This window comes from Acanthochromis polyacanthus, chromosome 18 (assembly GCF_021347895.1).
Source record: "Acanthochromis polyacanthus isolate Apoly-LR-REF ecotype Palm Island chromosome 18, KAUST_Apoly_ChrSc, whole genome shotgun sequence".
Taxonomy (NCBI): Eukaryota; Metazoa; Chordata; class Actinopteri; family Pomacentridae; genus Acanthochromis; species Acanthochromis polyacanthus.
In genome coordinates this window covers 32318157-32343092 of record NC_067130.1, presented here as the reverse complement: position 1 = coordinate 32343092, position 24936 = coordinate 32318157, and the positions used below count along the sequence as shown (strand labels likewise).

The window sequence follows — 24936 nt, the reverse complement described above, 5'->3', positions numbered from 1 at the left end:
AGTAAATGTCATCAACTTCTTCTGCACTCATTCATCCCCATGTCATGATACTTCCACCTTTGTTCTTCACTGCCAGGACGATGCATCCGCTGTGGTCCTCCTGGTCAGGTTCACACCAAACATCTGGACTCATCTGAGCTCAACTCATTTGTCTTCAAAGACTGTTCACCCAACGTTCAGCAGACTTCTTTTCAGGTTCTTGAAGTTTACTTCTTGTCCTCCATCCACAGTGATCGATGTTCTGAAGTGTCCTTCACACTGTCTGAGCTTCAAAGAAAGTCTTTTTTAAGTCTAACAATAACCCCTGTTCCAAGTCTAAAGCAGTTTTTGTAGAGCTACCTTGTCAAAACAGAGCATTGTGCTTTAGAAATGATTAGTGGTACTACGACTCCTTCTACACCTCTAGACTGCTGCTGCAACTGTGTTTGCTCAATGATCTTCCTAGAATGCTTGTTGCACTCATTCAGCTCCATATCATGATACTTTCACCTCCATGCTTCACTGTCAGGACGATGCATCCACTGTGGTAGTCCTGGTAAGGTTCTCACCAAACATCTGGACTCCATCTGAGCTCAACTCAAGTTATCTTCATCTGACCAGCAGCTTTTTTGTCAAAGTAGAGCATCGTCCATGCATCATTTTAGAAGGACGATCACTGCAGCCCTGATTAGTGGTACTAAGACTCCTTCTATACCTCCTGGTTACTGCTGCAGCTGCATTCATTGACTTTTAGTTGATCTTCCTGGATCCTTTTCCATCTTTATGAAGCCTCACAGTCGGATTCTTCAGTTCTTCTTTTGAATTCTTTCCCATGTGGAGCCATGATGTAGACATAGATAGACACAACCTATAGGTGAAAAACTGAGAAAGTTCTTGTTTCTAGTTTGGGGCCTGAATTTTAATGATAGTCTTTCAGAATTATACATTCTTGATTGTTTATATGATGTCAAACTTGGAAACGATACTACTATTTTAATGAATTTTCAATTATGTGACATTTAACTGATATTTTACAGATGTTTACCCATGTTTACGCTGTTTGTATGGATGCATATCACACTAATGTAGCTTCTGAATTTGTGCTAAATCCTGGATCTAACATCCGATCCTCCTGTAGAGTCTTGTTCAGAGTTGGACCAACATCAGCCTGCTTTAATTTCAATCAGTTAATACAAAAGACAAAGCCAAGACACCATTCAGTCTGTCAAATTAAGCATTTCATTCATTTAATGACTAAATAATTAAATAAGTACAGAGTAGATATATTGTCTTTCAAGTACTGGATGATGAAGAAAACATATTTGTTAATCTACAGCGTGTTGCGTATGATTTCTAAACGTGGTTCTCGTATATATATTTAACTCTCTGGAGATATGAATGGAGCCAGCCATGGTTTCATTCAAAATGCCAAAAAGAAAATACATTCTGGAAATATGATCCCTGCTGACACTCACTGTTAGTTCATATTACAAGAATAAAAGACGATAAAAAAGAGAAAAACAAAAGAAAACACACAATTCCATCTCCGTCCATGTAATCGGTTTGCTGTAGTCAGAAAATAACATTATTATTCTGAACAAATAGTGAGTTTAGCCTCCATGTTGACAATCTTTCTGTCAAATTCCTGAAAATTTCAAGTCTTGAAATACGTAATTTTGGAATCAAACTGGTGGAGACAAAAAAAACAAACAGAGAAGAGGCAGAAATGCAGCTAAAACTGAACAGATTGTACAAAAATAGTCCCATTTTCCCTCATTTCTGTTGTCTCACTGCAGCAAAAGTGAAAGAAAATTTGCAGAAATAAGAACTTTAAATACATCCGATATGTGTGAAAACAACGTGTGTGAATTCCTCTCGTGTAAAACCGCGTTCGACATTCGAGATTTTCACATTTATCGACTAAAACCATAAGAAACACGTTAATTAACTACAAAGAGTGAATGACTACATGTTTCTGCAACACATGAATGTACACGGAAGCAGCGATAAACCGTTAAAATACACAGAAACCACGGTAAAACACACACAGAAGACAATACAAGTACGATTGTACTCATTCACAAAGACCTGAGTGTACGGATGCATACAACCTATGGAATGCCAAGAGGGCCAAAACTCTTCCACCAAACCGACAAGGTGGATTTTTCTAATAAATTAAGAGAAAATCTGGAGTTTACCCAAAATCTTTCAATACATTCTTAACAGTGACTAGAGGATATAATACCAAAAAAAATGCATATTATGTCTAACAACTGGGATTAACGACTGTTTTCGTATTTCAATATAATCTTTCCCATGAACAGGGCAATAAAACGGGAATTAGAACTTGAGGTTGAGATCTTTTTTGCTACTACAATATCTAAAAAAACCAAGGAACATGTTAGAATTCAAATTTTCTAATAAGTATTGATAATCTAATGTTTTTCATCGATTTAACCAACAATTAAGCAAACACCGTTGAGTCTGTCTCGTTTCAACCCTCTGAACCCCCAAACTGTTTTTGTTTTTGTTCCTGTCACATTTTTCCTCACTAAATCTGACCAGGACCGCCACAGTGAAGCACGGAGGCGGCAGTATTATGATACGAGGCTGAATTAGTGCTGAAAGTGTTCCAGGAAGATCACTGAACAACACGTTTAATGCCATAGATCGTTAAAAACAGAAAAAATTAGAATTATTTGATTGGTTTTTCTGTCAAAATTGAGAAAATCTGGAATATTTGACCGATATGTGTTATCAATACTGGCAAAAATGTTCAAATTGTAAATTTCACATGTTTAATTAGTTTAAATAACTATCTCCTGTCTGCTTTGTGTAAACACAGCCTGCAGCTCATCCTACATGATTTTTGTCATATCACTGTAAGTCACAGCTGAGTCATTAAAGGCCTCATGGTTGCACTAAAATTCACAGAATATTTAGATTTTTACAGAATCTGCTTAATGCAAAGTTTTTATTTTTGGTGATTTTCTAAATGAGAAATTAAACGAGAATAATTACAATTCTACATTTTGATGTATGGATTTGGTTAATTTTCATTATAGAACCAAAGGTGACACATGATGAGATCAAGGATCTTAAAAAAGCTGAAAATCTGATGAATATTTGGTGATTTTTCAGTTTCTGACTCTGATAAATGGTGTAATTTTGGTGATTTTTTATAACATTTTTGGGGTTCAGAGGGTTAAATTCGATCCAGTCAGTCCACACATCATCATTATATATTTATAATCCAGCAGCAACAATCTGCACTTATTAGTTTGGGGTAATTTTTTATCAATTTTAAAACACTAAATTTCAATTCTTATAATTAACCTGAAAATTTTTTTACTCAACACCTAACACAAAGATATGTGAAACAGCAGAGAAAAGTTCTTGCATTGATGAAAACATCCAAATGAAAAAAAATAAAAAATTTACTGATTTGTGTCGTCAAAGCTAATGTTAGCTTATATCTTCCTCGCAGTTCTTCAGTTAAAACACACAAAAGTGGAATAAATTACAACATAAACGGCAGAAATGGCAGCATTCTGGCTGAAGCTTAGTCTTTAGACAACCAGCAATCTTCATAAAGTAGGGCAGCAAAAATGAAGAGTTTATACGTTATGTAATTCAAAAACTTCAAGCACAGCCTTCACATATCCTAAACTACATCCTAAAACTTCCATCCATGGTGTCTCTGCTGACTTTCTGATTGATTTGATCTTCATCCACCATTCTTTGACATTTCTGTTAAAGAGATCTTGTGGAAACAAAACTAGGCTCAGTTTTTAGCTCCAACACACTATTTTTACGCTGGTTGTTACTGTGGTGAAGCACCAAATTAGTCGAAGGGCAGAAAGAAGCAGCTAAAGGTGTCAAATATCCTCAGATTTGTGAGCTTGAAGGAGCAGTAGAGTTAAAATATCTAAAAACTAGAACTGGGTCTCTCCAAACATTCCACAAATCAGATTCTACTGATGTTCGAGGCCAGAAAAGTTGGACTAAAGACTATTTTCAGCCTTAGTTTCTTTCTTTTCATATGTTCATATGTTGTTTTCACATTGCAGTCACATTAAAACTGATAAAATACCTCTATCTAATGGAAAAAGATTGTTATTTATAGTGATAAACCCACAGGGGATTATCGTCCAACTCTTCAACTCTACGGACATTTTTACTTTTTTTTTTTGCACCGCTCCTACAAACCTTATTTCCAGGGGCAGACACTTGTTTGTTGTCTTTCAGACGGCAGATAAAAGCATCAACTAGCTGGTGAAAAAAGTGGAACATTTAGCAGCTGAAAGGAAACCGTAGATCCGACTTACATTCATCAGGTGGACGATATGCTGCTCTGGATATGAAAAGAGACAGCTAACAGAGTCAGATTGTCAACCTGTAACTGATCTATGGCTAGTTTCACTTTCACCCTCACTGCAAGCTCAAGTCTGAGTGGATCCACCAAGATTTGAGGAAATCCAAGACGACCGAGCAGAAGGAACCTGATGGTTTGAGGTGGTATAACCCAACTGGACAGTGTGGAGCTGTTGGGTTGGAAAATGGGGTTGTTTATGGGGACAATCATCAACTCTACCTATGTTTTATTTGTTTTGTTCCACTACTGTTACAAATTTCATTCTCCACAGCAGTAGGTGGCTGTTTAAGCTTTGATGAACCACTTGTACATTGCTTTTCAAAGGGCAGACAGAAGCATAAACTAGCTGGTGAAGAAAGTGGAGGATTTAGCAGCTGAAGAGATGGATAGCGATGACATCTCGGTATGTAGTTAGAAATTTTTCTTAGCCGAGCTCTCCCGTCTGAAAGGTGAAAACATCATGAAACATTTTCCCATTTGTTCACTTTTCAAGGCATCCAGACTGGAAACAGCACATTTGAAAGAACACAAAGAGCTGCGTTGTTGTGGACAAAACTGAAATACAACCTTGGAAGTCTGGTTTGATTACCGTAGTAGATGTTGCATATTTTCCAAACACCAACACGAACCACAAAATGACAACTCTCTCCAAAACTATACCGACCGAGAACATGATTCCTGCGTCTCTGATGGGCCTATGTGTTGCCGAAACAGCAATGAAACTGAAGTAAAAAGACTGAAGGATCTACCTTTTCTAATCCTAATGATGGTCTGATAGGGTTAAACAGTCAGTCTGCTGAGTTGTCCACCTTTGTTGAGCAGTAGAAAATAAATATACTTGTAGTTTCTTGAGCTGTTGCAGAAATCAGTTTCCTCCAGCCTCTTTAGTCAAGAGTTTGACAAAACCACTTGAGTCTTGTCTCGTCCTGTTTGTGATTCAGGCTTGTGGAAGTGCTGGAGAGCAGTTTGAAGAAGCGCTGCTGCAGTTTTAGCCCTAAGCACAATGCGACAGGCTGAGCTTTAGCAGTCCCTCTGTGTGCATCTTGTACAGGAGCTTGAACTCGGCGGGCAGCTGGTGGGATTCCTGCCATTTGGTGGTGAACTTGGTGCCCTTCTTGTCATAGTAGTGGTAGGGCAGCTCCTTGCCAGTGTTGGGGTCCCAGCCGAACGGCCAGAAGCCGTACAGGTGGATCTGGTCGCACATGGAGGAAGCCAGCGTGTACATCAGGATACCGGTGCTCAGGCGCTTCGGCGACAGCTGCTTGGTTTTCCAGTAGCTGCGGAGTGTAAATGAAAAGAATGTCAATTTAAGAAGAACCGAAATGGTTATTTTTTTTCTCTTAAACAGAGGTGGAACTTGTAAATGTTGCCCCTTTACCCTCCTCTCAACCAGTCAATGCAGATGACTACCCTACCAACCTAGGGCGGTCATATGCTGGATCAAAAACATACATACAGCAATGCATGGTGGTGGCAGTATCATACTCTGGGGCTAGCAGAATTGGAGCTTTACACAAAGTTATTTGGAATAAAATAGAAGGAGGATAACATCTGTATTCTTCAGGAAAACCTACAACCAGAAGCTTGTCGATGGCTACCAAAAGCACCTACTTGAGGTGAAAACAGCCTAGGGACATGTAGCCAAATATTATCATTACTTTATGTATAATTTTGGCCCAATGGATTTTGTCAGATTTTCCAGAACACCTAAAACAGATCTATGAAAGGCCCAGAATGGTCAAAATGGTCAAACAAGAATCATAAAAAAGGAGCTGTCAGTGTCCACAGGGTTTTACATCAACATGAGCTGAGAGGATCCACGAAGAAGGAAGTTCTTCCTCTAGAAGCAGAACCTTAAAGCTCCACATGGACAAAGAAAAGACCTTCTGGAGCAAAGTTCTGTGGTCAGATGGAAGAAAAACTGAAGGTGAGGCCTTTAACCCCAAGAACACCAAAGCTACCATCAAGCATGGAGGTGGAAGTATTATGCTCTGTAGCTTTCTAGAAGAACTTCAGGACTGGTTTTAGACTGTATTTTGGACTGGTTTTTCAATTCAATTCAATTTTATTCATATAGCGCCAATTACAGTTCAAATTCTCTCAAGACGCTTTACAGAATCCAAATGCCTGAACCTAAATCCTGTTTTGGACATTTTTGGGACTGGTTCATGTTTGGTTTCAGTCTTGGATCTCCTGGTTTTGAATATGATTTAAGATTGGTTTAGGATTTATTTTACTCTGGATCTGGTGCTGGATGAGGAATGGTTTAGGACTGTATTCTGACGGTCATGATCTCTGCTCCAGCTCCTGTTCCTCTCCTTCATTCTCCCTCCTGGTCTCTCCTTCTTCCTCCTGTTCATTCTGTTTTGACCCGTCTGTCCTCTTTGGTTCCCTCTGTCTCTCTCTCTCTCTCCCTGCTCACCTGTCTACACTCAGCTGATTACTGCAGGTGTCACACATTGCCGTTTTCAGCTCACCAACTCACCTCCTCACTATTTAAGCCCTGTTCATTCGGTTGCACCTTGCCGGATCATAAAGACTCACATCGACTCTGTTTCCTAAATGGACGCCACCCCCCCTCCTGGATTTCCCCACTTGGACTCTGTTTGGATTTCTGCCAGTCCTGATCCTGTCTCCAGCATTAGGTACCTTTCCAGTCTCCTGTCATTTCATTGATTTCCCCAAACTGTCTTCCTCTCAGTTTTCAGTTTTCCCCCGTCTTGTGAGAACCCCTCCTTAGCTTAGTTTTATTAATCAGTTTAGTTTTGTAAGACTTTTGTTTATGTGTTTAGTGTTTGTAGAGTTTTGAGTTGTTTGGTTAGTTTGTCTCCCTAGTCTAGTTCTTCAGTTATGTATTGGTTAGTTATTCTGTAAAATAAAACCATTTCCTATAATCGCCTGTCTGTCAGTTGCCCTGTGTCTGTGCCTGGGTTCCATAACAGACTTGTTCTGAACATTTATTGGACTGATTTTGGTCCTGGTTTTAGATCTTTTTAAGACTGGTTTCAGATTGTCTTGGGCGGGTCTTTTTAACCCCAAGAACACCAAACCTACCATCCAGCATGGTGGTGGCAGTATCATGCTCTGGTGAACTGCAGCTTTACACAAAATAAATGGAATGACGAGGAAGGAGGATTACCTTCATATATTTAGGAAAACCTAAAACCATCAGTAGAAAGTTGATCTGGGGTACGGTTGGATGTTTCAACAAGACAGTGAGCCCAAACACACATCAGACGTGGTAAAGAAATGGTTCCATCAGGCTAGAATGAAGGTTCTAGACTAATCTCCACAAAGTCCTGACTTAGACCCATAAAGAACCTAAAGAAACAAGTCCGAGTCAGAAAGACGATACATTTAGTTGAACTGCATCAGAATTGGTGCAGTTCAACTAAATTTGTCGTCTTTTTGTCTCAGACTTGAATCAGTTAAATTGAGAGTATAATAATACCGCCACCTCCATGCTTGACAGTAACTTTAACCCAGATCATGATACTGCACCACCATGATTTGCTGTATGTGTATTTCTGACCCTGCAGATTTTGTCTTATTTCCACAAGACCTTTAATAACTCTATGAAAGAACCAAAAGATGTGACCGTTTTTTGTTTGTATGTGTTTGAGACAAAGATTCATGTGTTTCAATTTAAGACTTAAAAGCATTCATATCAGTAGATCTTCCTCTTTATTACCTTTAAACTAGTCAATATCCGCACACAGGCATAAAATGCACAGACCTGCCATCTTATTTGCACAATAATGTGTAACTAATAAAGAATTAATTTGATATTCATACTTTTTTTTTTAAATATAGAAACCGGAATTAGCTGTTCTGTTCGCTGTTTCAATTCATCATACACTAAAATTCTATGAATAAGCTGTTGAAAGCAGTGACTTCAGGGGGTCAAATATGAAAGAAAACCTCTAATCTGGCCACTGCTGATGCTTTCTTCACTCCGTCCTGCTCTGAAAACTCTCCAAACCGGCCCCAACAAAGAGTCCTCGAGGCGCTGAAAGCCGACTGAGCTACTTAAAAAGTGGTAATTCTTCCCGAGCAGGTAGATTTAATGGGATTGGTAAAGATTAGGCTACTGTACCACACAAAGCAGCAGCCCTAAGTCCCTCTCCAGTGTTACAGCTGTGTGCCATACCTTCCACTAAATAGCTGCTTCCTGTAATCCCGGTTTGGAACCTAAATCTCTTTTCACGTATAGACGAACAGCTCAGGACAATACAAACGTGTTAGTCAGTTTCCACAAATGATTGCAAGCAGGGCAGAGATACGTGGGGGGCTTTTAAAACACAGAAAGACAAACAGATGGACACATGCTGCACAAAGAAACCTGTAACTATAAAGAGCTGAAGGTCTTGACCAGGTGAAAAGATGCTGAAAAATCCAAAACAAAATCGCGTTTCCTCCAAAATATACATGGGTTATTCCACCTCAATTTTTGCTCAACCATCTCTAGTTTGTTTATAGCATAAAATATGAATATTTATAAGGATAATTGTGAAATTTTAGCTTGAAATTTCAAATACTTTCTCAGGTTTTTTTTCTTAAACTGCCCGTTGCCCTACTTTGAGCAGATTTCCCCACTTTAAATTTAAGACCGTTTGAACAACAATCCACAAACTATTAAAGAAAAAACCCTGAAAATGTCAGATTCAGAATCTGTAAAATCAGACAAGTAGATCAAATAATCTCTGAAATATGAATATGAAATATGCGTTTTTTTTCAAGACAAATTCAGTGAAGACCAAAAGGTAAAATGTAATGAGTGTTACTCACTTGTATAAAACTGATCCCGATAACGTAAGCGTCCCCTTGTGGTAAGTGTACGTAAAAAATGTAAAAATTAGGCTTTATAATAATCATAGAAGATGCTTTTCAAACCTTTACTCAACCCAACCAAGTAGTTTTGATGCCAAGCATCAACTTTTTGCCACTTCCATCCACTATTTTGACTTTTTTTTCTTCTTTGTAGGTGCAAAATCAAGGCTATACCGCCAATAAATGAGGTGATAAAGGCCTACTGAGGAGCAGGTTCCTACTGGCCCATTGGTAACTGCACTGATTATTGGTCTTTTTGTGATAATAACAACCAAACTGATTGGGATTTATTGTCCCCATGAAACATCTAGAGTGTCTTATCGTCCTACATCTAGTCTTAGATCTTATTTTTTAGTGGCAGATTATGTCAAAATAATGTGGATAAAGTTTGGTATTCTGGTTAGTCTTACTTGTTGATGTACTGCATGATGTTTCCAGGCCACGCTAGCTGCACCTTCAGCTGACCTCGATGCTCCACAAAGAAGTCAACCAGCGTCCTCGTCACCGTGGCTGACGTGTGGAAGAAGAACGCCGGGATCCACAGGATGGCGCCGTCCAGCTTCTTCAGGCTCAGGAAGAAGTTGTTCCTGTCCTGCACGGTCAGTAAGTTGTTGTAGTATTTCTCCAGGATGCTGGGGTTGAAGGTGGTCATGTTGGTGCGACGCCCCACGTCCTTCTTGAAGATCTCGGTCGGCGCGAAGTTGCAGCGGAACACGAAATCGAACTTCTCGATTTGAGGGCCGCAGCGCGACCCGGTGAGGATGCCGCTGTTGCCGATGACGGCGCAGACGTTGTAGTGCTTGTTGAGGATTGGCGACACGTCTGGCAGCAGCGAGCGGAAGTTCTCGCCGATAGAGAAAACGTACTTGTGGCTGGAGTAGTCGTAGTGCATCAGCTGTCCGATCCTGACCGAGTCTCGTGTCAGCGTGAAGTTGTGGGGTATGTCGATGTACTGGGAGATCTCTTTCCTGTAGGACAAAAAAACATTTTTGTATTTATTACTGCATCTTTACTGTTTAATTTCATGCCTCAACATAGAAAATTCTTCATTGGTTGGATGCAATAATACCAGAACTTTCTGTAGGAATCATACTGTACCCTACAGACAAGTCTTATTCTTTAGTATCAGGTGATTATATACTTTTGCCAATAGATCTGCCTAAATTCAACATACTAGACCTTTAAAACTGGGTTTCTAGAAACTGCAAAATATTTAGCAGCTTTGAACATCATAAAATAAATATGAACAGTCAGAAACATGATGGACATGGTAGATAAAAGGTTCATTCCAAGGTGATTATACGCTACTATGAATAATAAAGTCCACTGTTGCCAATAGATCTTCCTAAACTCTGCACACTAGACCTTTAAAACTACATTTTTAGGCGTGTCAAGAACATTTAGTAGCTTGTAAACATGCTAATAGTTTAGCCAAATTCTTAAGAAATGACTTTATTTGCAGGTAAAAGTTGTTGCACACAGAAATTGCCTTAGCATAAGAACACTTGAAACACCAAAAGACATTTTTGAATTTATTACTGCAACTTTACTGTTAAATTTCATGCTTCAACACAGAGAAATCTTCATCGGTTGGACGCAAAAACACCAAGACCTCTGCAGTAACAGTCCTGGAAGATGTTCTTTATTATCAGGTGATTCTAATCCACTGTTACCAATAGTACAAAATTTACAGCCAACAGGTAAAATTGCGGTTGCATGGGAACATTCGACGTCAAATCTGAGACCAAATTGTGCACATCTTTGTGTTCATTTAACAACAAAAATTCTGCAGGGATTGCAATGTATACCGCAAGCCCTACAAGACTTTGGCGTAAATATGTCTACCTCCTGCACCCCTAAACATGAAGAACACTACTTTTGGAAACATCTTCGAATTTTGAATGGATTCTTCATATTTAGATGCTTATAACATCACTTTGGCTTTTCCACATGCCTTTAAAGTGCAAATCTTTAAAATCTATTAAAAATAATGAACTTATCTACCGAATAACAGAAAAAACACACTTATGAAGGAATCGAAGCGTCTTATATTTCATGGATTCAACAATAGAAATGTAGTAATGAAATGGTGGATCTGTGGGGAAAAAACAGATGAAGGGTTAAAACGGAAAAGATCTAATGAGGCTTGAACCCGATAAAACCAGTTTATTCCCTCATTCGGTTTAAACCCCTTTAGTCCAACACTGATTCTAATGACATGGTTGCAGAGGTTAATCCTCAGTCTGCATCAGACCTGATTGGTGTTCAGATTAGTGTTTGTGGACGTTGTAGCAGAAGATTGATGAAGTCTCGTATCATTGCTGTTGTGTTGCTTCCCCTATCGACCCCTTTAACTCTGACTGAACCGCATTTCGTGATATTAAAATCCGCATTTCATTCGATAAATGTGTGTGTGTTTTTTTTAATGTGATCTCTCGAAGCAGAATATTCTATTTCATTTAGAAACACTGCTGCTACTGTTAGTGGACACTGTTAGACCAAATAGAAGTACACTTGGAGTTCTGACTTTCTTTATTAGACTTAACTCAAGGTTTAATAGCAATAACATGAAATTTTGATGAAACAAAAAGCAAAAATATTAAGAGTAGTGAAAAAGACTTTTAACTGACATGGTCTTACTTCCAAATACTTATAAATGCCCTGATTCTAAACTACTGGTTCTTAACTACCTGAGACTTAAGTTGGACTAGTCTGGACTGACTCAAGACTTGACTTAAGATGCTCTTTGGCAACATTCAAATTCAGATTTGAGGCTCGACTTCAGACAGACTTAAACCAGACTTCAGATTTGACTTAGACTTGATCTAATGCCATCAAGACTTTAAAACCACCTTGAGACTGACTTGAACGGGTTCTTAATTGATTCAGGACTTGTTTCTTCGAGGCCAATTGATTGACACATCTTTACACAAGTTTTGGAATGATTTAAGTCTTGAATTTGTCTCCGCTGCTTCAATCTGATTTGGACCTGTCTTCAAGGGCTTGAGATTTGCTTGGACAAGACTGGAAATTTGATTTAGACTTGATAAAACTTGGCTTAGTCTTTAAAGCCATCCCAGTACTGACTTATACAGGTCTCCAACAATTTGATGCTCATTTTGAGACTTGTTTGGACAGGTCTGACCGACTGGCACGTCTTGAAACTAGATATAACAAAACTTAAATTTGTCTCACCTGTCTTGAAATTGACTTGGACTTGTCTGGATTGACTTGAGACTTGACTTAAGACCCTCTTTGGCAAGAATAAGATTCAGATTTGAGGTAAACTTAAGGCAGACTTAAACAAGTCTTAAGATCTGATTTGGACGTATTCATTCTGATGACACTTGACTTGGACTTTAAAACTACCTTGAGATTGACTTGGAGACATCCTCCAGAATTTGACATTTGATTTAAGAAATGTCTGGACAAATCTGACTTGACACAAGCTTTAATGTGACTGAAGATTTGTATTTGTCTCAACTGCTTCGGGACATGCTTGGGCAAGACTTAAAACTGGACCTGAACCCTGACTTGACTGGGTTTCTCCTCAAGAACCTGAAACTCTTGGCAGTGACTCGATCTGAAAGACTTTGGACTCCATTTGACTTGAATCAAGACTTGACTTGTCTCAACTCACTTGAGTGTTGCCTTCAGACTTGCTTTGATGAAACTGGAAAGACTTTTTTCTCTAAACTCTACAGGTTCCATATGAATGAAGCTATGTTTGATTGCTAAAAAGCTTCCATGAGCTTCAGAAATCGCAGTGGAGGTAGAATAAGTGTAAAAACGTACTTCTGCTGTCTGAACGCAGTGCTGTTGTAGGTCCATTTAGACGAGTTCTGCAGGTCTTCGCTCAGGGCGTTGGTCAGAGGGGTGAAGGCCGGATCCAGATACTTCATGGCCAGCTGGGAACTACAGAGGAAGTAGAATAGGGGGTAGCATGGAGGCTGAAACGGTGTTTTTAAAATCAGGACCTGTTGGGTTCATCCAGTTGCACTTCAACATGTTCTGAGAAGCATTTTAGCTCTTTTAAAGGACCAATGTGGGATTCAGTGGCATCTAAGCACCTTAATAGTTGCAAAAATGCTAAAAGGTTTGATTTGTCCACTCTGGGCTACTGTACAAACATGGCAGCACAATATGGTGGCATAAGGTTCATTCTAAGGTAACAACAACCCTTAATATCATGTGATTCTACACTGCAGTGAATATTAGATTCCACTTTTGCCAATAGATCTCATAATCACACATACTAGACCTACTAGATTTATAGAAGTTGCAAGAACATTTAGCAACTTGTAAACTTGCCAACAGTTTTCCCAAATTATCAAAAAGTTGATTTGTTTTAGATAAATGCTGTTGCATAAAGAAAATTTGGGTTGCCCGGGAACATTTAACGCCAAATCTGAGACCAAATCGTACACATCTTTGTATTTGTAGGTTTTTTTTTCTTTGGCTTTTAGATGTTTCTACTGAATTTCTAGTAGCTGGAGAGGAAACATCTCAGATCAAATCGGAAGCGTGAACGCCTAAAATCTTAAATTACGCACATATGACTATAGTAATGGTGAAAATCAAAGGTAAGCCATGAAACCATCTCTAAATTATTATTGAAAGTGTTTGCAATGCAAAGTTTGGGTAATAAGTTAACTTTAACCTTCATTTTCTCTATTAAATAACTTGTTGGGTTGTTTAAACTCTGTCCCGTCGTCTGCTCGGGTTCTTAAATGGACCAAAATTTCCAACATTAACACCTAATAAGAAGTTGTAATATACCAGAACTTAGTAGGACTCTGCAGAAAATAAACACTTCTTTGTATTCTGTCTTTTCCCCACAAAGCTAGAATGCTTCTTTAAGAAACTTCTTGAAACGTGCAACAGTTTAAACAGCCATATCGCAAATATCATCCAGCGTTTTTAATAAACCAGCTGCAGTTCCATTTACACCATTATCTGAGTGTAAACGCAGACTTTCAGTGTCTCTCCTGCGTGTTAACATTGTTCAGTCTGAGAGGAAAAATCTCTTCCGGATTCTGTGGAAAAAAATTAGCAAAAAAGGCCAAACTGTTGCAGCAATTCTGTCCATCTTAGCAAGTTACTTATAATGACTTTATGTGTAGTAAAATATCAAATTCAGTTTCTTGTCTCTCCTTCATCTGTGGGATACTTATTAAAAATTAAATAAAACCATTAAATTGGACTAAATTTTGAAGAATGAGGTCAACAAACTTGTTAAGATGAACTTGTTTTTGCAGTGCAGAAGCCTCGACTTCCATTTCCCTCTAATGACGATCAATATTTAGTTAGCAGGACATGAAGCAGGTGTTAATATACTGTGGAGATTTTTATATATGCTAGACTCTTACATTGAAAACTTGACATGTTGATTGTATTTGAGCTCTTCTAGTGCTGATAGAAAGACGGTCTATACAGGTCAGATGGTCCAAACACAAGTTCCAGTTGGTGCAAGAAAGTAAACAACTGTGATGTGTTTAGTCCAACTTAAGACTACAAAAATGTTAGTCTATTTCCATCAAAAACAATCATTCAGATTTTGATTGTTGTTATCTTGGTTGCTGAGTAGAAATATCAAGATTAAACGTTGTGTTTGTAGCAGAAGTTAGCCTTGGAGCTAGTTTTCAACCACTGCCTTCTCAGTTTGTAAAAAAGTAGGTACTCACCAAACTTCCAGTTTAATCTTGGAGTGAACATCAAAATGTCAAAGTTTCTGGCAAACGCAGCTGGTCTAACAGTATTTTCAGAGTTTTATCCTCCATGAAGAACCAGGTTGGTGCAGTTTACTGCATCAGGACAGCCCAAGCAGATTAGAATTGTACCGTCCTGCACAGCAAACTGACCTCAGTGGAGTCCAGTCAGTCTAAAACTGGTAAAATTACTGTTTGACCCACATCTGATGGCAGTCAGACGTCCAGCTGGGTTGTTTTGTTGTTGCAGGATCCACCATCATTGGCTCAGTCATAGAAATGCAGCACTGAATCAGATCCAGCATGAAACGATGAGTTTTTGAGTGTATATAGGTATATTTGCTTTAATTTGTTGATAATTCAGGTCAAGAAATGGAGCAAACTGGTGCTTAAAGTAGCTCAAAATTTCCTGTTACTGCCTTGTTATTTAATAGAATTTGATTTGTCTGGAAGCAGTTTAGAAATATATTAGAATTTCTTGTACTTCATGCTGTTTCAGATTCAACACCACAACACTGAAAGGCTTCAGTTAATTCAGGGTTGTAGAATAAACTTTGCGTCTTTATAGTGAACAAACAGTTTGATGGCTGCAGGTTTCAGTTCGGCCAAACAGAACTGAAGCAGAAGCTGCTGCTAATGTCATTAATTAGGCAGGTATAACAAGCTGCAGTCATACAGTAGACATATAGGCATATATAATCACATAAATAAACAGACTGAATTGTTGCATTTGTAATAGAAACGTCAGCGCTCTGTATTCACCTCAGGTCTGGTTTGCGAGGAGGCCTCTCGCTGCAGGAGGTGAAACACAAACAAGAACAACTCACTCATTCTGATCATCATCATTTAACTGACTTAAAAATGACATTGAAATGACAGGAATAAAAAGACTCAATAAACAGCCGACATGCAGAGAATAAAGAACATTTCATGTACTTACTGTTCATTCTCACAATAAAACACATTAAACTGATATTATGACGCTCTGCTGCTGTTAAATGAAAGTTTTGGCAACAATCAATGACAAACTTCAACAGTTTTTGACAGCTAAACACAACAAAAGACAGATTCAGTCTAATGACCCGATGATAAACAGTAGATGCATTTTCATTCGTATCAACTTTCTCACATTGAAATTTGATTCTGTTTGAACAACACTATGAGGAACTATTAAAGTTAAAAACCTGAAATTTTCTCTGTTTCTTCTCATGTCATTGATTCAGAATCTGTAATATTGGACAAATAGGTCAAATAATCTCTGACTACTGGGGAGCTGAAATTAAAGCCAGAAATGTGTCGGGAGGAGGTCAGGGTGGATGGACGGGTCAACAAAACGTTGGACTTTAGCCACCTGTAATATCAAGTGGTTCAAATATGGAAAATTATCTGAAAAGTTCCATCTTTGAGCTAAGGCAGGAGTCAACTAGTGACATTTTCTGAACCGCATGTAGCTGCAGGTCACGATAATACAAAACTAAACATGGAGAATACTTTAGAAATGAAATACTTTGTCAAAAAATTAGAAATTTATTTCAGTTGAACTTTAATAACTGAGCAGGTCTGACAGGTCGCACCACAAAAACTAAACTATTTGTAGATAGATTGATCCATGTAGAACAAAGTTCTGAAGTTTAAAAATGGTTCTTCAAATTTAAGCAAGAAAATAACAACAATGGCTGGTATTCATGGTTACGGTCTTAATTCGAGTTCAACAGAACTTCCATACAGACTCAGAGGAAATAATCCTAAATAGTCAGAAGCAACAAACTAAATTTCAGCTCCTGTGAACATAAAATAACCACAAATAGAGGATATTTGATTGACTTGTCCGATATGACAGATTTTGAATCAATGACAGGTTTTTATCTTTAATAGTTCCTCAGATGTTCTTGTTCAGACTCAGAATTCAATGTGAGAAAAAAATCTGCTGAAAGTGGGTTGACGGGCAAATTTGAAAATGTTTCAATCTCAATCTATTTGATATATGAAGCTGAAATTACACAAGCACCTTTATAAATATCCATATTGTATGCAATAATATTTTCAAAGCAGAATCTTTTCTGTAAATCTGATGATTTCAGGTGGAATAATCCAACATTCTCCAGTAGTTTTTCATATATGATGATGTGTTGAAGGCCAAACAGATCATTCAATAGACCAACAACGTCTCTGTCCATTTCCTGCACCACAAACACAACTGAACCGCAAATTTCCCTCCCGACAAACAAACCTCCGGCTCTACAACGACACGGCAGGAAAACTTCTACAGATTTGTCGACTCGTACGCCGCTTTCTGTTCAAAATGCCGCTCTGCTCCACATCTAACTCACCCGGAGCGTAACCTTGGCCTGCGCTGACAGCCAGCAGCCAGGAAAATGATTACAGGCGGCAGCAAAATGAATGTGGCGCTGGAGTTGTAAATCACAGCAGCCAAGGACGGACCGCCGGCCTCCAGAACCCTCATCAGGCCGTTTTAGCATCGCGCTCCAGAACCGAACTAACAGATTTACAGAATAAAGTTCTCTGAAGGGGCTGTGATGCACTAAAACCTGGTCATTTAGCATTGAATCCAGATGTTTTTGAAGATAAATGACATCATTTGCAGCAATTTTGGCCATCGCTTTCTTGTATTCCCTTTAATACTTTGTTAATTTCTGCCCTAATAAGAAATTATGTAAATTCTGACTTGGGGAATGTTGCTGCAGATATGATTTTGCAAAGAGAAAGGACCATTATTTTAAAAAAAAATCATACTTCATATATTTTATTTATTAATTTCCACTTCCTCTGTGCATTTTTTGCACTATTTCCGAGACACGACTGTGAATTCCACCTGCTTCTATACTTTGCTGTTTGGTTCAGTTTTTTTGCAGCTCTGCACAGATGTTTCACATGAAAAAAAGCTTAATCTTTCTTAATGAGTGTGAAACATCTGGTCCAGTATTTGTGGGTAAATTATGATGCAGTGGGTTGCATGTTCTCCATGTTATTCCTGTATCAAAGACACATGTTTTAGGTTAATTGGTGATTCTAAATTAGCTGTAGGTGTGAATGTAGCTAAGCGCCAAAAACTGCAGTTCCTCGAATGTCCACTTGAGGCTCCCTCTAAAATCGAGTCATCCCCCATAGACCCCCATGTAAAAACATCCATTTTACAGCAGAAATAAACATATTTACAGCCTGGTATGAAAAATGGTTTTAGTTTTTATAGCTAATTCTATTCCTCATGATGACTGTACAAGAAGTGAGTTTGAGCTGTTAAAGGTTCCTTCAGGAACACCCCAAGTAAATGGAGTTCCCTAATTATCTCAGAGTTCCTCGAGGTTCTCCTGATTCTAAAAAAAACAAAAACACACTGAGCTTCAAAACAGTTACTCGGGGAACCTTCCGGTGACATTATGGAGGATTTTTCTATCTTTATACACGTATATAAAGACATTCTTCATGTTTTTCGAATCAGTATTTTCTGCTCACATTAGAAACAAGCCTGAACATCACCAGAATTACTTAAATTTTGCCACTTTTATACTGTAAGTACATTGAAGACTAAAACTTGGCTTTAAATTAACATAAAACCTGGAACCGAGCTGCAGAACAGCTGCGATTTCAGGTGTAATCTCAGTGCGTTATGTAATATTACTAAATAAAAACCCCTTTGATGTCTTTGCTTCACACGTTACCAGAGTTGTTATGACTGTGAGTGGGTGGAAGCATCTACAGACTCGATTGAAACTGTAAAAATCTGCATTTCTGTTGGCAATTTTGAGTCAAATCTTCAACAAAGACTGTTTTCTGTGAGAATAAACACACTTAGCACTGAAGTGACTAAAGGAGAGTCGGAGGAGATGATCTGATCTAGTTCACAGCTGTGGGATTAAGTGACAGATGCCCTGTTTTCTGTTTTCCTTCAGGCTCATATAAACTCACACTGGCTGCAAAACACACCGACATGAACCACATTTAGATCAGTTTATTAGGGCAAAGCTGTCTCCTCATTAAAAAAAACAGCCGGTGCGTGTTAACCAACACTGACATGTAGGATGGAAGGCAGTTGGTCTGATTTTACTGTATGTTTACTCTGGTAGAAAATGTGAATTATGCTGAGAAACTTCAATTGAAATTCCAGTAATCATGGTGTTTTTATAAGAAAGACTGTAAATCTAATAGACTTCCAATATTTTTGTGGATAGTAATGTTCTTACTTTTTTTAATATGACTATTTATCTTTCTCTCTTTGGATGTTCTGTCACTTTGGTCTTAGTTTTCTTGCTTTTTGCTGTTTTTATGGGTTTGTATTGATTTTATTTGGTGCTAAATGAATTAACTTCACTTCCTACCTAATAGCAGCAGTCAAATTAGATGTAAACAAAGTGAGGAATAGCGTATCAGTCGCAGCAGCCATAATGGTTAAGGCCAGTTAATGCTTGCAAGGGAAGCAAATGGTGCTTAAAGCAAGTGTCTATTATGAGAAGAGTCTGTAAACTGAGGTTCTTCATCCTCTAATCCTTTATAATTCATCACTGAAGGAGGTATAATTAACATAGTAGCTGCAGGACTTTGGTTGAGCTTCTATTTATTCATACTTTCCAGTTGTAAGCTCTAAATTCTCCAGATATCCAGTGCTATATCTACCCACTGTTCTCGACGCACCTCAGGAATAATGACACTTACTTGGTGCTCCAGTCTAATTTCTAACCAGCTGTTACATCCTGTAAGTGTTGCAAAGTTACAAAAAAAACTTTCGAAAAACCTACAGGAGCAGCTTGTGTTTATTTGTGTTTGATTTAAGCAGAAATATGACCGTCCACATAGCAAAACCGATGCCTAAGAGTTCTGGTACTACTAGTTACAAGACGGTAACAGTAGTAGCTGCAAAAAGCACAACAATTTGTTCTTATATGGTGGACAATTTTTAACATTTAGAGTGTAAAATAACAATTCTGTGTGTTAAGCATGGAGCTAGAGCTTAGCCTAGTTTAGCTTAGCCTAGCATGAAGACTGTCTTAAGTTCATTAGTGCACCTAGCATCACTTCTTTATGTCATTTGTTTAATCTGTGGACAGCCAAGGATGTAGAAATGTCAAATTGTGGTTTTAAAGGGACAAAATGCAACTATCTCTTGCTGCAAAGTGAGCTTTAGGAGCTTTTGTTGTCACTGCTAGCTTACTAGCACCGACTCCAGGAAGTCAGTTTACTCACCATGAGATAGTTCAAGCACTTAACTCCCCTCAAATAACACAATTTCTGTTTCTGAGTGAATTAAATATAGTAGATAAAACACCTTATGTAGTGACATTCAGTGGTGTTGGTGCATATTTTAACTTTGAACAAAGCCAGGCTAGCTGTTAAGCTACGCTACGATAGCTACACCTTGATGTAACCAAACACTACAAATCCAGAAAGTAAACTAGATTGTAATAAATGTATTTCTTCAAATCTCAACCTGTTTTGCAGGTTATTTTAAAATATTACATGTTGGCTGTTCTATTAATTAGAATTTAAATAAGTGTAACATCAGATTTTTTATCATTTCTTTTGACGCTGAATGTTGAAGCTGCTGTTATTTACATTTATACATGTAAAATTACATTGACAGATTCCAACATGTGTGTTAGTTTATCATGATATTCCCAAAATCAAGGGCGTAAAACTGCTACTCACATTTCTACACAAGATGTTGGATTATAGCTGCAGGGTTTTAATATGTTATAAAGGAGGTTAAACTGTTTTTATTGGGCTGGCTTTGCTTTTTAAATCAGGTGAGCCTCTTACTCAAACTGCTGCCAAATAGCAGCGTTATGCTAAAGTTGATGTAGCACAGGTTGTCTAATGTAGAATGGTCTGACTGTACCTAGTTAACATTCTACTATAAAAGCAAGAGAAATTGTTGTTTGTAGTCCTTTAAAACAATAACAGGTGTATTTGAAGTCAAGCAAAAGATGCAGCAACAATGTCTGTGCGAAGTTGTGTTGGGGATTTGGTTTGGTGGAACATTTGCACATTGAAGTGTTTAATTTACCAACAAAAACGATCAGAACTACAGTACTGGATGACTTAAATCCTTGGATAAACTTGAAATTGAAAGTTTGTAGAGTGCTAATTTGAGGCTGTTGCTGTTGTCACCTAAAGGAAAATCGATATCAAAAATAGTAGATGATAGAATGGCATGTTTACACCTGCAATCTGCATCCGGTGTGTCAGACTGATCATCATGCAATCTACCAAAAAAGTGCACCATAAAACCAAAAATCTTAAACCTTAACGTCAACACTAGTAGCCATGTGAACTGTTAGTTTACACAGTTTAGTAGTGGTCTGTCTGGTCAAATTGTTGCACAAAGATTTAAAGTATAATGTCTCTGCTGCATTATGTAAATGTCTTTTAATTGGAGGTGAGAAACCTTCAGTCCAGACCAGGATATTTCTACTTGTTTGGTCTATACATGCTGAAATGATGAACATGTTTAGAATCGGGTCTGGAGAACCAGTAAATCTGTTCCTGCAGTGACTGACCAGGTGCTGGAGGTTGAAAACACTGCAGCCCATCTGAGGCCTCCTGCAGCTTTGAGGCCTTCATCCATCTGATCAGCTGATTTCTGATCTCTTTCCTTCAATAAACAGCCGCAAACTGACAGAAGGTTGCCATGGTAACACTACTGATGGAGATATAAGATGCTGAACACCACATCTAGAGATAAATATACCTGACAGAGGTAGAAATGAACCCCCACCCCCTCAACCCGAGCTGCCGCAGGTCCGCAGCCGGGCCTGGACTCACCGGAACCCCGCGTGGAACATGTACATCCTGGGCCCCCCGTTGGGTCCGTATCTGGGGGTGCTGAACAGGAAGTCCTTCTTGATGGACACGTAGCTGATGAGCGACAGGATGAGCAGAGCCACGCTGAACATGACGAGCCCCAGGGCGCTGGCGATCCGCACCATCCTGCCCCGCTGCGGGCAGCCGCCCCCACGGACCAGAGGCTCACCGACCGGCCAGGACGAGGAGAAGGCGAGCACCCAGGCGCAGCGCATCAGCGGCGGGAGGAGGAGGGCGGAGAGGCGGCGGGGAGGCGACGCAGAGACGGGTCCATGAGGGGGAGCAATCTGGCTACCTGACGGAGGGATTCATGGGAGCGAAGAGGCTCCAGAGCCGCTTCTAGAGGAGGCCGTGGAGGACGAGAGGCTGCCGGGGAGACTTTCCTGCAGATTTCATCCCCTTAACGCGAGGCGGAGAGGCGGCGGAGGAGGAAAAGACGCAGGAAGCGGCGTGACGCACCGTGGATCCGTGGATGGGGAGGAGGGAGGAGGGATGTCCTGGAGGTTTTCCTGGGTCACATTAACCCCCTAAACCCTGCGGAAGGAAGCGGGAATGCAGGGCTCCGTGCAGGGGGAAGATGGATGCTGCTCCGGCTCTTCATCAGCATCCTCCTCCTCTTCCTCAGTCCCTAATTAAACCCGGTGTCGCTTTAAGGAAACCCGGTAATCAGATAAACAGCAGCAGCATCCGAGGCGGAGCTCTGCGACCTGATGGAGAGAGAGGGAAATACCTGCAGGAGCAAGAACGTAATTCAGCCGGTTTTCAGCTCATTTTAAAGGAAATAAAGTGTCAGAATTCCACAAAAAACATCTCTGGTGAATGAAGACGTGTGGGTCCAGTTTACCAACTAAAGTCGTCCAGATCTGTGTACACTGAAGTTTGGGGTCATCCAGACACATATGTTTTCCATAAAAATTACCACTTTTATCCATGTGCTAACATAACTGCACAAAGGTTTTCTAATCATCAATGAGCCTTTCAGCACCATTAGCTAACACAATGTAGCATTAGAACACAGGAGTGATGGTTGCTGGAAATGTTCCTCTGTACCCCTATGGAGATATTCCATTAAAAACCAGACGTTTCCAGCTAGAATAGTCATCTACCACATTAACAATGTCTACACTGGATTTATCATTCAGTTAATACGATCTTCATTGAAAAAAAGGATTTTCTTTCCAATATAAGGACATTTCTAAGTGACTCCAAACTTTTGAAAGGTAGTATATGTATTTAAGAAAAAACATTTTATTCCAGTGTTGGTTTATGGCACAGAAATGTTCATTCATGGTACAATGAAATACCAGGATTGTTGCTCTAACTTTAATAAGTGTCTTTAACTATTAGCACAAAATTGAATTAGGTTTATCCAAATTAAGTTACCAGGTCATATTAATGCCACTGGTTTATGTTGCTTAAATCATTTGGTTCTTCTCATATTCACAGTTGTACAACTTAATTTTAAGAAAAGTCAAGTTAAAGTTTCCAATTTTCCAACTAAAATAGACATTTTTACCCAAATGATGAATTTAAAACAGGGTTTTGTCAAACACACAGTTCTTTTGCTTTCTTGTTTAGGAAAACTGATTGAGTTAGAGCATTTTTTTTAAAAAACATGGACAACAGACACACAATGCTTAAGAAGTAAACACAATTTTTATATAGCCAGTTTAAAAGAACAAAATGTCATCTCCAGTTGATGAAATCCACAAAAAACATGGGTTACACTTATTCAAAACAGTGCTTAACTTAAGCTAGAGTTCAGATACATCTTTTTATAGTGTATGTATTCCTATTAAAACAACAAACTATGTACTGATATATGTGATTCCAGTGTGTCTTCTTCATTGGCTAAGTGTTTAAAAAATATAAAAGTACATTAAATTCAGAATTTTAGTGTGGACAATATGAACTGTAGAGTCACTGCAGAGTCTTTTACTTTCACTTCTTGCACATTTTATAGTGTAGATTTAAATTCAAATGCATAAAACTGACATGTTTCGCAGCAGTATACAGTCAATAACCCGAATAAGATCAAGTAAAACCAGATTTCTAGAACATTTTGCAAGTTTAACAAAGTTAAAAAAAAAAAACAACTCAAAATCCTTGAATTCTGCATTTTGTTGAAGCCCTTTTTGGGGGAAGTTAAAGTTTTAAGTCTTTCTAGATAAATCTCTACAGGTTTAAACATTTGTATTAATGCAGTTTATGGTATTTTTCTCTCAAACTCCACTAGACTTGATGGGATCGTATCAGTGAACAGCCATTGTCAGATCTATCCACAGTTGTTCTGTTGGCTTTAAATTTGTCCTGAAACCAGCTCATTGTTCTTTTGGTTGTTTTCTTATTTCTCAGCATTGTTGTGTTGAAAGCTGAATCATCACCCCAGTCTGACATCTCTTTACTCTAAAGCAGCTTTTCTTCAACCACCTCATTGTATTTGGCTCCATCCATTAATTCTGACCTGTTCCCGCCCTTTTCTCTCAGAAACAATACTCAGCATGATGATGCCACCGCCATGCCTCACTGTAAGTTTAGTAATAGCAGGTGTTTGAACAGTTCAGTTTTAGTTTCATCAGACTGGACAGTCTTTCTCCTGGTGCTTTTTGTCCTTCAAACATCATTTTAGAAACTTTAACTGGGCTTTAATGCTTCAGAATAAACAGCAGCTTCTGTCTGCTGGTTGCTGTAACAGGTTTGTGTAGTGAGTCAATGGTTGTCCAATATTATGAAGAATAACAGCCATGTTTTATCTGTCAGGATCTATGGTATCATTTTATATCAATACAGCTGTGGTCGATGTTGTTAAATTACATATATGATATAGTATATAAGGTATTTGGGTGTGACTATGTATGCATAGGGTTTTTCTGACAGACAAGGTCTTTAAATTTAATTACAGTTTTTTTTAAATAAATAAAGTTGCTGTTGTTTATAGAAAAGTAGAAAGATACTCAATTATTTTTAACAGATATGCTTGCACTGTAAAAAATGAACTTTAAAATGAGTTTTAATTAGACTTTTTTGAACAATTTACTGTTATTTTACAAATTTCCATCCTGTTTTTGTCAACTGACAAGTAAATTCACAGAAGAAGTTTATCGTTTGCTTTACTCTATTTAAACCTGCAAAAAGTATTAGTATTAGTATTTAATCTACAAACATTTGTTATTTGAACAAAATAGAATGCATATTAAGGATTGCAAAATGGTTATAAAAAATAATGTT

At 38.5% G+C, this 24936-nt stretch overlaps 1 protein-coding gene across 2 annotated transcripts; it reads right to left on the bottom strand.

Annotated features, from left to right (window-relative positions):
• Positions 1-1204: 1204 nt before the first annotated feature.
• On the bottom strand, positions 1205-22387 carry st8sia3 (ST8 alpha-N-acetyl-neuraminide alpha-2,8-sialyltransferase 3). 2 transcript variants are annotated; one of them, XM_022217799.2, is made up of 5 exons: positions 21670-22387; positions 15655-15684; positions 12980-13099; positions 9595-10152; positions 1205-5631 (listed from the first exon to the last, which is right to left on the bottom strand). In XM_022217799.2, exons 1-5 carry the CDS (start codon positions 21921-21923, stop codon positions 5349-5351), a joined length of 1245 nt encoding a protein of 414 aa, XP_022073491.1. In that variant the 5' UTR covers positions 21924-22387; the 3' UTR covers positions 1205-5348. The 2 variants fall into 2 exon arrangements, with proteins under 2 accessions (XP_022073491.1, XP_022073493.1); XM_022217801.2 differs by lacking the exon at positions 15655-15684.
• Positions 22388-24936: the final 2549 nt, after the last annotated feature.